The sequence below is a fragment of the Mus caroli genome, unplaced genomic scaffold, assembly GCF_978045245.1.
Source record: "Mus caroli unplaced genomic scaffold, Mus_caroli_1 scaffold_5, whole genome shotgun sequence".
Lineage (NCBI taxonomy): Eukaryota > Metazoa > Chordata > Mammalia > Rodentia > Muridae > Mus > Mus caroli.
Window position 1 is genome coordinate 29,118,261 of NW_028227260.1, and position 13,026 is coordinate 29,131,286.

The 13,026-nt window shown below is 40.9% G+C and overlaps 1 protein-coding gene across 3 annotated transcripts in view; it reads right to left on the bottom strand.

Annotated features, from left to right (window-relative positions):
* The window catches only part of Atg4a (autophagy related 4A cysteine peptidase), an 86,096-nt gene that overhangs the window by 51,274 nt on the left and 21,796 nt on the right, over positions 1-13,026 (bottom strand). For 2 of the 3 annotated variants that reach the window (XM_085838000.1, XM_085837998.1), the window contains 3 exons: positions 5,598-5,708; positions 3,746-3,817; positions 1,609-1,707 (listed from right to left, as the gene is read on the bottom strand). In XM_085838000.1, the coding sequence (XP_085694126.1) occupies positions 1,609-1,707; positions 3,746-3,817; positions 5,598-5,708 (282 nt within the window). Of the gene's footprint in view, positions 1-1,608; positions 1,708-3,617; positions 3,677-3,745; positions 3,818-5,597; positions 5,709-13,026 lie in introns of those variants that run through there. The other variant, XM_085837999.1, reaches the window with a different exon arrangement.

A 13,026-nucleotide genomic window follows, 5' to 3' on the forward strand; every position in this document is an offset into this window, starting at 1 on the left:
AAGGGATTTAAAGAAGATGTGTTAACCTCTTGCCTACACACACCCACACACACACCCACACACACCCACACACACACACACACACACATCTTCATATATGCCAACAGCCAGGCATGGTGGCCCAGACCTATAATATCAATGCTCTGAGATGGGAGAGAGAGGCAGGAGGATCATGAATTAATTTGGTGACAGTTTAGATGACAGGATCAGTTCTGGGACCACCTGGGCTACATCTAAGATGGAAATATATACAATGTATGGAAATGTCACAATAAAAACTACTACTTTGTATAATTATATATGCTAATAAGCTATTGATTTATCCCTTAAAACAATAACAAATCTCGATTAAGAAGTATGTACAATACTTGCTGGATGCAGAGCCAGCGTATCAGAACAATATTCTTACATCTATGCCGCTTCGCCCTGGACAAATCACTTCACTGCTATGGACCTCAGTTTTCTCATCTGTGATCTAGAAATGCTGGCAGAGCACAGGGAAAGCAAACACAGAATATCCCAAATCCTGGCAGGAAGGCAGTTAGCTCTAAAAGTCCCCAGCCCCCACAGAGCCTCTCCAAAATCTGGCACCGGACGTGTGAGTCTGCACAGTGAGATTAATAACAGTCAGCAAGGCCGGCTGCTTAATAGCATAGGAAAGTGGACTTATATTCGAATGTCTGAACGGGTGTCCATCCAAGGTTATCCCACAGGGGTCCATGAAGAAGCATGCATATGTTCCAGAGAACACAAAACAACAATTACCAGAAGGTTCTTAACTAATGAAGCCACCTCCTACAGAAGCTAATTGAAGGATTTCTTCAATATCAGATGGATGTAGTCAACCAAAACCAAAATAGCACTAGCTTCCTTATTAAACGCTTCCTTTAGGTCACTCACATCCTGAGCCTCGTGGGTATTTTAAAAAGAATCAAGAAACAGAGTGCCCACCACACCCTTCTTCCTGTTTTCTTTGTTATCTTTTCATTTGATGTTTTGTTTTGTTTTGTTTTGTTTTGTTTATTGAAACTGCTCTTGCTCTGTAGCCCAGGCTTGTTGGAAACTTAGTATACAGTCCAGGTTAGCCTCAACCTCACAGCAGTTCTCTTGCCTTGGCCTTCTAAGTGATGGGATTATGGGTATAAGCCACCATGGCCACAGGTTTTTGTTTTGTTTTGTGTTTTGAGACAGGGTCTCTCTATGAAGTCCTGGCTGGCATATAATTCCATAGTTGAACAGGCTGGCCTCAAATTCACAGAGATTTGCTTACCTTTGCCTCCTGAATACTGAGATTAAAGCTATGCACCCCATGTCCAGGTTAGGGTCACAGCTTTTTTATCTGACACTTTGAAAGACCCTTCCAAAGAATAACAACAAAGGAAATTCTAAATGACACATCTCCCCAGGTTAATTCTGTCCCCAGAAAATAACTCTCACATAAAGACATTCCTCCCTCTCATGATGGGCTTGGTTGGCTTGTCAGCCCATTACTTGAGATGTTACAAAGAAATTCAGGATCTGTCGTTTTGTTACTGAATGTTCTTAAAGTACAGCAACAAGTATATAGCATACATTTCTGGAACCATTTGTAGAGCAAATGGAACTCACCCCTTCCCAAGTGTCTGCAGATGAGGGCTTGAGCCAGCATCATCTGCCCACAGCGCAGCATACATCCCCATCCAGCATCAGATGAAGGGCCTGTTCCCCCTGTTGGCAAAATGGACGGGCATGAAAATATTTTCCTTAGGTTAATCTTTTCTCAGTCATCAGCATATTTGAAACTACAAACACACACACACACACATACACACATATACACACACACATATATGTGAACTCTGAAAAGAGAGACAACAATAAATGTATTTAGAGCTCATATAAGGTTTGGATATAGGAATGGAATGAGTGAAGGTAATACTGAATCAGTGGAAACAGGTTCTACAGCCAAAAACAAAGCAAACAAATGAACTCAACACGTCCCTTAGGCTTCTTGCTTGGAGACTGCAGAGCATGCATTCTATTTTGGTAAGTGACTATCTATAACTATGTATGACTATCAACAAGCAAAGTGCCTTGGCTAAAGCACAAATATTTCCACCAAGTGTGGATGTCAAAATGATCAAAGATATATGAAAGGCCCTTGATTCCCATAAATGTATTTAACGAAGTCTAAAACAACAACAAGTAGATGATAGAACCCTGATTAGGCAGAAGACTAATATTCTACAATCTAAGCATACACTCTCCTGACTACCCGTGAGCATTACTATCTAGCAGTTCTGGAACCCACACAGGATACTTGGTATTATGAGTTTGGTCTTACATAAAATGCTACTGATAAATTAGATATACATTGTATTTTTAAAATATAGAAATTCAGCTAATAATAAGAAAATAGGTTCCATTTTAAGAAGATTTGATGGAACATCACTCTTGTAGGGACCTATTCAAAAGGACCAACATAATCAGGTAATGGTTTCCTTTTCCAACTTAGAAGTAGAAAAGTATTCTAGAGGTATGATCTCAGAAGTCTAATTTCAAAGAAGTCATCGTTCTTGTTTAAAAAAAAAAAGTGGGCCAAGTTATTCTTCCTCATTCTGATCCCTTCGTTATAGAGACTGAAGGAGCACTGCTGTGTCAAGACTAATGGAGGTGAATAGATTTGTGAGCTGGAAGGAGAGCATTCAGGCTCTTGCTAATGTAGGGATTAAAGGTCAGATTAGTACAGAAAAGGTAGGGTGAGATCCACATACAGCCAGATCAGCTATTACCAAAACACTTGAGAGTTGGTTGACTCAGAGAAATTGCTCAGCTCTGTAAAGATCTCTTCCTCCAGGGAACATTAGGGGTTTAGAAATGATGAGTACTACAGAGTGTTCTTTTGTGGTACTACTGCCTGAAGAACAAAGAAAATGTTTGTGTGGACTTCAAGTTCAGCCCATCACGGGAAGGTACTTTTCACTCCAATGCCAAGGTTCAACCCTGCACCAAAATTGATCCGACGGGGTTCTTTTCAGGAGAGTAACTTCCACTCCTTCCTTCTTTCCATGGCACGAGGGAGTGGCTGAACTATTCACACACATTTTACAAATCTCTCAGATGAAGCAAATTCATTTAACTTAATGAATTCTCCTTTCTTTTCCCCTAGACAGCAGCTAGGAACAGACTAGAATGAATTCTAAAGAAATCTTTCTTAATTTATCTCTGAATGTCAAAATGTTCCCATCTCATGAGGAAAGAAGCAGAAGGAATTATTTTCTCCCCTTCAAGGCCCAAGCCTCTTTAATAGTCACACAGTGCCATGTAGCAATGGAAGGTAATTTAATACCTACATATTACCTAATTAGAGCTTATTTGATTTTTTTTTCTTTTAAAAAACATGGGAATGGGTGGGTAGGGAAGTTGGGGGAGGGTATGGGGGACTTTTGGGATAGCATTGGAAATGTAATTGAGGAAAATACGTAATAAAAAAATATTTAAAAATAAGTGATACCATCTGCTGCATGAACACTTGACGGTGGGTTGCAATAACTACTGGTGTGACAATACAACAGCATGGAGTCACAGGTGAATGGCTACTTCCACAATGACATTTTTGGATGAAATGTTAAACTTACCTGCTCCCCTAAATCAAATTCTTTGCCACAGTGAGCTGTTAATTCTGAGGTTTCTGTGATGTCATTGATAACCTCAGGCAAACTATCTACAAGGGAGAAAAGCACAGCACAACAAATGATGTACCTACCAATCGGGGAAAATTTCCTTCTGTATGTAAACCATAGACGAGCACTTATATCAGACAACAGCTTAGATTTTTCTGTAATTAAATGTAAAGTTAAAATTAAAACACCATATCCCATCTTCTTTAAAAAAAATGCCTACATTTGACTTTTATGCCAGCAGCAACCTTATTTTCAAATAGTCAATCAAATTGATTGCTACAGGACATTCACAGGAAACCTCATCTCATTTGAGTCTAATCATTTCAAGCCTTCCTTCCCTTTATCTTCATTTTGACCAGAGCTACTCTAAAGATTCTTCTAACTATTCTTCTAGAATAATCTAAAGATAATTCTATAATCCTAGTACTCAAGGGCCTGAGGCAAGAGAATTACAAAAGCAAGGGCAGCGCGCAGTGGGGTGGGACTTAACGTGGGATTGAACTCAGACGCTGCTCTTACTGTGTACATAAACTTACTACTCAAATTTTCTGAGCTTCTGTTCTCTCGTCTGTAAAAGAGCAGTAGCAATACCTACTTTATTGAGGAGCTATAGTATTAAACAAGATAATTCATATAAATTCAATATATACATACATATACATTTATAAAGCACTTAGTTGATATCTAGTATGCAGTATGTGCCAAATATTGCTTATTATATGCCTGTCCCTTTAAATGTTTACATAGGTCACTTTTACAGGCTCTACACCTTCTAACTTGGCTCTATGCTAGGAAGGAATGCATAAAACAAGAAAAATTAGTTTGAAAGATATTTCCCAGCTGAGCATAGTGCTGAATGCCTGTAAACACCAGCAGTTTGGAGGGTGAAACAGGAGCACTGCTGTGAATTTGAGGCCAATCTGGTCTACATAGTGAGTTCTAGAATTCCAGGTAAACTTGGGGTATAGAGTACAACCTTTTCTCAAAAACAAAGGGAGGGAAAAATATTTGCAAAATAGTATCTAAATAAGGACATATGTGGCACCCTTGATTCCCCTGTTGTTTGGAAAGTAGCAATAGAAAAGGTTCTCCTCGACCCCTTCACTTTAAGTCCTAGAGTAGGAAGGGAAGGTTTAGAAAGAAAAAGGCCTTTCCCAAGTTAGAGTTCAACAAGATCTCCTCACCATTCAGAATTCACCAATAAAATACTGGGGCCCTGCTTGTGCCCTTTGGTCTGCTTCCTCCCTTCCCTTACTCTATGCTAAGGGTTTCTGAAGCTCCCTTCTTGGGAAGTAATATATCCCAACACAGGCTTTTGGTAGATGGAGAGTCCTTTGTGGTTTCAGAGCACCAGGTCTCTGCTACTGTGTAAGAATGTTGTGTTAGGTGGGAAAACTCAAGCCTCCTTTCTATCGACTGCAAGTAGATAGAAGTTCTATATAAAACCAGAATCAACTATGACAATGCAATTATTAGAAGAAAATCTGAAAACAGATGATTTCTTGTGTCTGATATTATTTCTGACAGTTGTGTTTGTGTGGAAGAAGCACAAGGATATGATAAGAATAAAAACTGTATAGCCCAATGACTAAATCCTGGCTAGCTAGTAATACTATGAATGATTGCATGTGTTTGAATCCTATGTCTCCTGGAATGGGGACAGGACTTCTTTACAGAAAAGAATAAAGATATGTTGCTTTTGCAAAATGTTCAAACAAAAACCCAAATCATGTAAATGACCTGCTAAGGTTTCTCAGGGTCTTGGAAGAAACTGTGAAACAAGCAAGTTTTCATTTGCTGCTTAGTAATCTGTGTTACAGTAGTTTCAGCCCTTGTCAAGACAACGTTTTATCAATCCAAAAAGAAAAATGAGAACCTCTTAGCCTCAGGTATCCATGTTAGCTGGGTCCTCCCCACCAGTGCCACCAGGCTTACCTGTCTTAAGGAGATGCTGCTTCCCCAGAATCCACACCAACTCATCTGTATCCGGGAATTCTTCCAGGTAGTCAGGGAAAATAATAATCTGGTTTTCATACTTGGACATAACTAAAGGAAAATGAAGACACATAGACACATTTTCAGAGATAGGGCTTACTCCTGTGATTTGCTGACTTCTGCCTTTGCCCTGAAAGTAAAAATGTCATCAGGTTGACGCTAAAGGAATATTTAAATGTATTTGAATATTTAACCATAGATATTTAAATATTTAAATAAGTGGGTGCACAGCCAGCACTTTATTGAGTGAGCTGCCTTTCAAGCTCTTCATACTTCCTTTGACCGTATTTTCATGATCCCATTTAAATGATATCTGAAAATCCGCTTGCCCAGATTTAGTTTAAAACTCTTCTTTCATGGGGCCTTCTTCATAAACAGCCCCTTAGGTAGCTTCTCCCCACAAAAGTAGACCAAGGTAAGATGGTGATACTGGTACACTTGGCTCTTGCCTGTTTCCATAGAAATATTTCAAGGTTTATATGGTGAGGTTTCAAGCAGCCAAGAAGGCTGCATTAAGACAAGAGAATGTGGAATTGTAAGGATGATAACATTATAGCTAGAAGACTAGGTATTTTTACAGTGTTTTTATTTTCCATCTTACTTACATAATGGCTTATACAAAGAAGGCTCTTGAGCTTGATCATAAATAGAACTTGTTCCTGAGATTCACAAATGACTATTGTGATGTTGTGATATAATAAGAACTATATATTTGCTCTCTGTCCCCATTTTCTGGCACACAGCTCTGAAAATCCCTGTGATTTCCTGAGCACCAGGATGTCAGAAGTATCTTTTTTTGTTCTATTATTTGGCCTTTGACCCTAGTTCTGGACTCCGAGCTCCAAATCCCTTGAAATTTCCTGGGTGATGAGAGTATCTTCTGTTCTAATACGGCTGCTCTTGATGAGCACTCAGATGTGGCTAATCACCTGTAAAACTAAGCAATGATTGAAAGTGTGGAAACTTCATTCCAATCCCTACTCTGCAGGAAGGGAAGAGGTTAGAAATGGAATAAAAAAATAGCTCATGCATGCACCATGAAGCTTCTATAAAACATTTCCGAATGCCACTGTTTGGGGAGTTCTGGATATGTTGAGCACATAGTAGTACCTACTGAGGGAATAGAAGCATCCCCCTCCCCCCGCCTACCTCCCATACATATCTTCTGTTTGGCTATTTAGCCGCATCCTTTGCAATGTTTTTTTTTTTTAATAATAAATGAGTAAATGTCTGTAAGTACTTCCCAGAGTTCTGTAAGTAAGACTTGCAAATGATTAAGCCACAGATGGGGAGAAATGGGGGAGAGCGGTGGTCATGGGGACTACACTTTATAGCTAGTTAGTCAAAAGAGGAAACCACAAGCTAGGACTAACAGCTGCTATCTCAAGTGCGGACAAATCTTTCAAGACTGGAAGTTTACTCTAAGATCTGACCCTAACACCAGGTGGACAGACACTGTAAAATCAAATTAAATCATAAGAGACACTGTTGGTGTTTGCTAAAGAACTGGTTCGTTGAGAACCCACCCCCTTTGGACACAAATGTTTTCAGGGTTGCCAAGTGTGGTGACTATGAGTACCAAAAGCCAGTTTTCCTGTTACATACAGCTACAGTTCTCTCTCAATTCAAGTGAAATAAAACAAAATCTCATGAGTTCTCAGGCTATACTTTCAGAACGTACAAGGTGTTCAAGCTTATGTTCACTTTTATGGGAGGGAGGAACAGGTCTGCTCAAAGACTAAAGACAGATCCACGTAGGGGCCCTGCATCCAAATGATTTCTAAGTCATTTTCTTCTGTGCTAATACTGAGAATATAGATAGTAAATAAGTGTCAAAATCTGTTTTAATCTGTAACCAGAAAGACGAACTGGATGGTTATACTTCACAAATTTATGTCTTTGCATGAGAAAATACATTGTGAGTTGAAAGCAAAGGCATGCAACATTTACCATCTCTTAGTTTTGGAAGCTCCCTACCCCCTTTCCATAAAGAAGCTGAGCAAGAATAGGGGCCCCTTTGTTGAGCCGCCAGAAGCTGCAAGGGATCTCCTAAAGCAGTCCCTAAATGTCCCCTGGGTGTATTTTCCTGTGTGAGCAGCACTGTGGGATATGCTTAAGTCACTTGAAAGGCCAGATTGTTTGGGATTTGTTTTCTAATTTAGAACCATGTTGTCTTCATAGAAATAAATGTTACTAAGTATAAAGGAGCCCTTGCCAAACATGAAAGCAGGTGTCTCTGCTCAAAAGATTTTGTCAGAGGTTGAAGTCATAATCCATGCAATTACTTTTAGAAACACAGCTAAGTGGGTGTATTTTCTTGAAATGTATCACAGAATTCTTGTCTTTCAGGAATTTAAGTAGCCCTTCTCCTTTGGTTTGTTTTCATTACTAAGATTATAGACTCTGTAGTGTTTCAAACTTAAAGAAGTTAGACATGAGATGGCTATCTCATTCCCCAGAGAGCATTCTGCCAGAGAACCTGTGCCCTCTTAACCTCTCTGCCTCTGGCCTCGGGCCCTGGCCCACACACAGGAAATACCAGGCTAAAAATGACCATTCAGGTCAAGCTCTTCCCAGGAGGTGGTGGGTGACAGAGGCAGGGCAAATCACACGGTGTACCTCTCACCCCACCCTCGAGCCACCACAGGCAGGAGAAACCAAGTGGAAATGCACACTCAGTGCTCTTCCATGGTGAGAAAAAAAGATAATTTTTAAGTAGCTTGAGAGCATCATGGGAAAGTGATAGCCTTGCATGCACCCTTTGTGAGGACAGATGACACTAGATAAATGTACAGCATGTATACATAGAAACCTTGGGTCTGTTTTTAGTACAGGCTGAAGGAAAGGAGTCCTCTATTGCCGGCCCTGCCACCATGAGTCATTGCCCAGCTATCTGGTCAAGTTTGGTACAGCCCTTTAAAGTCTGTGACAACTGCCCTGCTTCATTTAGGATGGCTCTGAATAAAATGGTAGCCAAAGAATTTGACTCTTGCTCTTTACCCACTCGCAAGCTGTGCTAGGCATGCAAGAAGATCATTATAGCTTCTATTTGTATCCTTTCTCCTCTTAGAAGACTCCCAGAATGCAGTGTGTCTGTCCTCAGTAAGTCCCGAATCAAGGCTGCACATATAGAACACAGAGTGGCAGTGTCACTATGTCTAAGTGCACCTGGGAAAGGAAGAGAATAGGTCCAACGCCAGGAGGACTGAGACAAAAGACCAAGCCACCTGAGAAGCAGTTGAGGTGGTGAAAAAACAAAAACAAAAACAAAAACCCCTCTCATTTCTGACACAATTACTTTGGACTAACAGAAATCTCTTTAGTTCTTCTCACCCCACAAACTACATTTGGCTAGCCTTTCAAATTTAACAAATCAAATAGCAAGCTTATAAAGCCTTGTTCTTGCAGATTGTTCAAAGGCAGAGATACAAACCTGCAGTTTGGTTGGCTAGAATTAACAGCTACTGGGCCTAAGTAAAAATAAGCCCCACCTTGTTACATACCACGTTAGAATAATTATTGTACTGACATCTCTACCGAGTTAGTTTAATGATTAACTCAGGATTTCCTTTAACTCCTGGAACCAAAATGCCTCCCAAGGGGCTCTGAATACATGTTGGGGCATGTCTTTGCCTCCAACCCAGCCAGGAGATATCTTCCATTGTCTGCTTGGTAAAGCTCAGGAATGAGAATCATGTGCCCTGAATACTCGACACACTCGATACACTTGGAAATGTAACAGCTGCATGAATACATGTGTTTTCTAGATTCTCAGGACTATCTCCAGCTTTTAGAAATCCTCAAGGTGTCTTATCCCTCTGTTTTTCCTTGGATGCTTTCTGGTTAGTTAGCTGGGAAGATTAGCTATTGCTTCAGGCCACTGAAAACTTGTGTCTAATGGTTTAAAAAACAACACTCTGGGTAAAAGGCTCTCTGCAACCCACAGTCAATGTCAAATACATAAGACTTATAAGTGGGGTCTTCCAAAGAATGAGTAGGCAGATGACCTGGCAATAGGTCTCTACAGGGGCCAGAGTGGCTGCTAGGCAGCTGGATGTTCTGTAACTGGAAGCATTGACTTTCAAGGATATTATAGCTACAGAGTACAAGTCCAAAGGTGTGAGGAGAACAAGTTAAAAACACTCCTTCCCAACATGTTGTTTGTTTTCCTAGATACAAGGCCCCTGTATTGGTGCAAGCCTTTTCATTTACAGAGTTCTGAAGAAACTGAGTCTGACACACACTGCCAGTTGGTTTTGGTTTTTTCATTACCATTAAGGAGCGAATATTCGAGGCCCTTGCTTTGCTATTTTTGCTGATGTCATATTTTCCCCAAGGATTGACTATATTTTCTCAGGGTTATTTTAGAAAATTGCAAGTAAATGAAAAAAAGTACCTTGAAAAACAATACACACACACACATACACAGTTTAACAAAGACACAAAACAAGACTTCAAGATACTGTGAACCTTGTGCTAAAAAAAGAAATACCACAAGCTCTTTAGAGTTAAAAGGCCACAGAATCTCAGGGCCAGGAGGAATTTGTAATAGAGGTTAGCTCCCTATGGGTTCCCTTTTTTTCTTCTTTTTTTATTATTAGATATTTTCTTCATTTACATTTCAAATGTTATCCCCAAAGCCCCCTATACACTCCCCCCACCCTCCTCCCCAACCTACCCACTCCCACTGCCTGGCCCTGGCATTCCCCTGTACTGGGGCATATAAAGTTTGCAAGTCTAATGGGCCTCTCTTTCCAGTGATGGCCGACTAGGCCATCTTTTGATACATATGCAGCTAGAGTCAAGAGCTCCGGGGTACTGGTTAGTTCATAATGTTGTTCCACCTATAGGGTTGCAGATCTCTATAGCTCCTTGGGTACTTTCTCTAGCTCCTTCATTAGGGGCCCTGTGTTCCATCCACTAGCTGACTGTGAGCATCTACTTCTGGGGATCCATCCCATATACAACCACCAAACCCAGACACTATTGCATATGCCAGGAAGATTTTGCTGACAGGACCCTGATCGAGCTCTTTCTTGTGAGGCTGTGCCAGTGCCTGGCAAATACAGAAGTGGGTTCCCTTTCCAAATCAGTCTCCACAGCAATACATGCATTTTTCACATAGTACGGATAGGTCGCATCTTCAAAACCAAAACATTCACTGGAGAAAACACATACACACACCTGAATAGCCATTCATAGTTCATCACATAAACTTAGCAGGGTACCTACTATTTGCTAGACATGAGGGAAAATTAGTAAGATACAGTATTGGTCCTTCAGAGCTTTTTCATCTATGAGGGAAGATAGTTCTGGAAGCAGAATGTAGAACATATGAATGGGGTACAAAGTGGGAAAAAGAAAGAGCACAGGTCCAACCAGGGATGGATGGACCTTTTCAATGTTAAGAAAGGTGACACCAAGAGCTAAGCCTTCATGGCTGCTGAGATGAAGCTGTGCTCTGCTCTAAGGTATTTCATACTGTATACAAGAGTGATTTTCAGGCTGCCTTGTCCTGATTGACTCTACTTTACAAGCAGCATGTGGTTTGAGTTTGAGCACAGATGCAGAGTAAAGATAACTCCAGATTCCATTGTGCACATGGACACCAACACCTATCCAGCACCACCAATGAAGCACAGACTTTTTTTTTTTTCCTGAAAGTACAAACATCATACTTACAAACTGCTAAGCTAGGTATATGAACACCTGGGCATATTAAAACCATATCAGGAAAACAAAAAACAAACAGGCCCAAGAACTTACCAAACTCACCAGAACGTGTACACCGCCTGCACCTGGACCCTGAGGACACCTAATACGTGATGACACTAGCCCCCAGAGACCTGCTCAGTATGTTTATCCAGGGAATAACAGGAACTCGTGACTGTCCCCAGGGCTTCAGATCAGCCTGTTCCCTATTCAAATTGTTTCCCATACATCTGTGAGTCTGTCTAGACATGCTCCTGGACCTTGCCTCTATAGTTCAATTCAGCCTGGCTTACAAATACTGCAGCTCACCCCTGTAGCCCCACAGCTCAGCTCTGGCAGCTCTCCATCTGGAACCTTACCTTACCACAGAGTGGGAGGATGCTCTTTACATCTGCACTGCTTCTCTACCTGTCTCTAGTAAGGCCTCTTTGAAGCTTCAGCCTTTTTGACCCTCTTATAGCTATTCTATAACCTTCGCACATAAAGACAGAATTATTGCTTGATGTGCAAGCTGTGATCTGAGATTTAATATTAGTAATTCAGATTATAATAAAACTAGGGCCACTTGACAAACTGTAGCCAGCAGGCTACCAGTATAACTGATGAATCTGTTGTTGTTCAAGAAATTCTGTTTCTCACATAGCACAGTCTGAGCAGTGGCAATAAGATAGAAGCCTGCAATGTGGAAGGGAGGGACTTCCTGCTTGAGGAAACACTGAATGCACTTGGCAAGCAGCTGAGTGTAGGGTGGGGTAGGTGAAATTGGGAGACTAAAAAAATAACTTGGGGTTTTCAAGTGGGAGGGATGACACATTGACAAGTAAAGGAGTGGGCTGGTGGGTAATATGCTTAGTGTATCCACAACAGCTTAGATCCAGAGGGACGGGTGCCAGGTTCACAGAGAGAAGGAGAAGCCCACCTACAAAAGAATTCTGAAAAGAAGCACAGTAGAAAGAAAGCCTAAAAGTCGGGAGAAAAAAAAATCCAGAACACCAAAGGGCTGGTGCATCCTAGAATGTGCCTTCATCTCCTTCCTCCTGGGTTTATTGGTTGCTCTGGTCTCCCCCAGTCTCTTCTGACCTCTGCACAGATTATGTCCCCTCTTCACTCACCTCCTTGCCTATGCCTGACTTTTCTGACAATCAAGACCTTAGAACATTTTAAACTGAGCAACAAGTGTTTCTCTGCCCATGCCACCATCTATCTTTGTTGATAAGAGGGCAGCACATTGAATATATGGATGCAGAAATGTGTTTGGTGGGGTATATAAGATTGAGGCCCTCTTATACAACTGAGGTGAGAAGGACCTTGATTCTTACAACACACTTTCTCACTCTTACTCAATCTCTCTAGTCACCTGTCACTAAGGAACTGGAGGGAGTCACAGAGGATAGTTTCACACTGGTGCTACTTCTAAGACATGGAGTGGGTTTAAAGTATTCCACTTCCATGTTATGATACTGGTGACATTAGACAGTAAAACTCGAGCTAAATCTAAGGCAGTAATAACACTTCAATACTGACCTCCCGATGAATGCAGAACCATTGAATTGACATTATCCAGTCCAAATAAATAGCATGTTAACTGGTTTTCTGATTTTTATATCTGATTCTCTGTTATTTTGCATACCAACATGGTAAAGAGAAGGAATTTCTG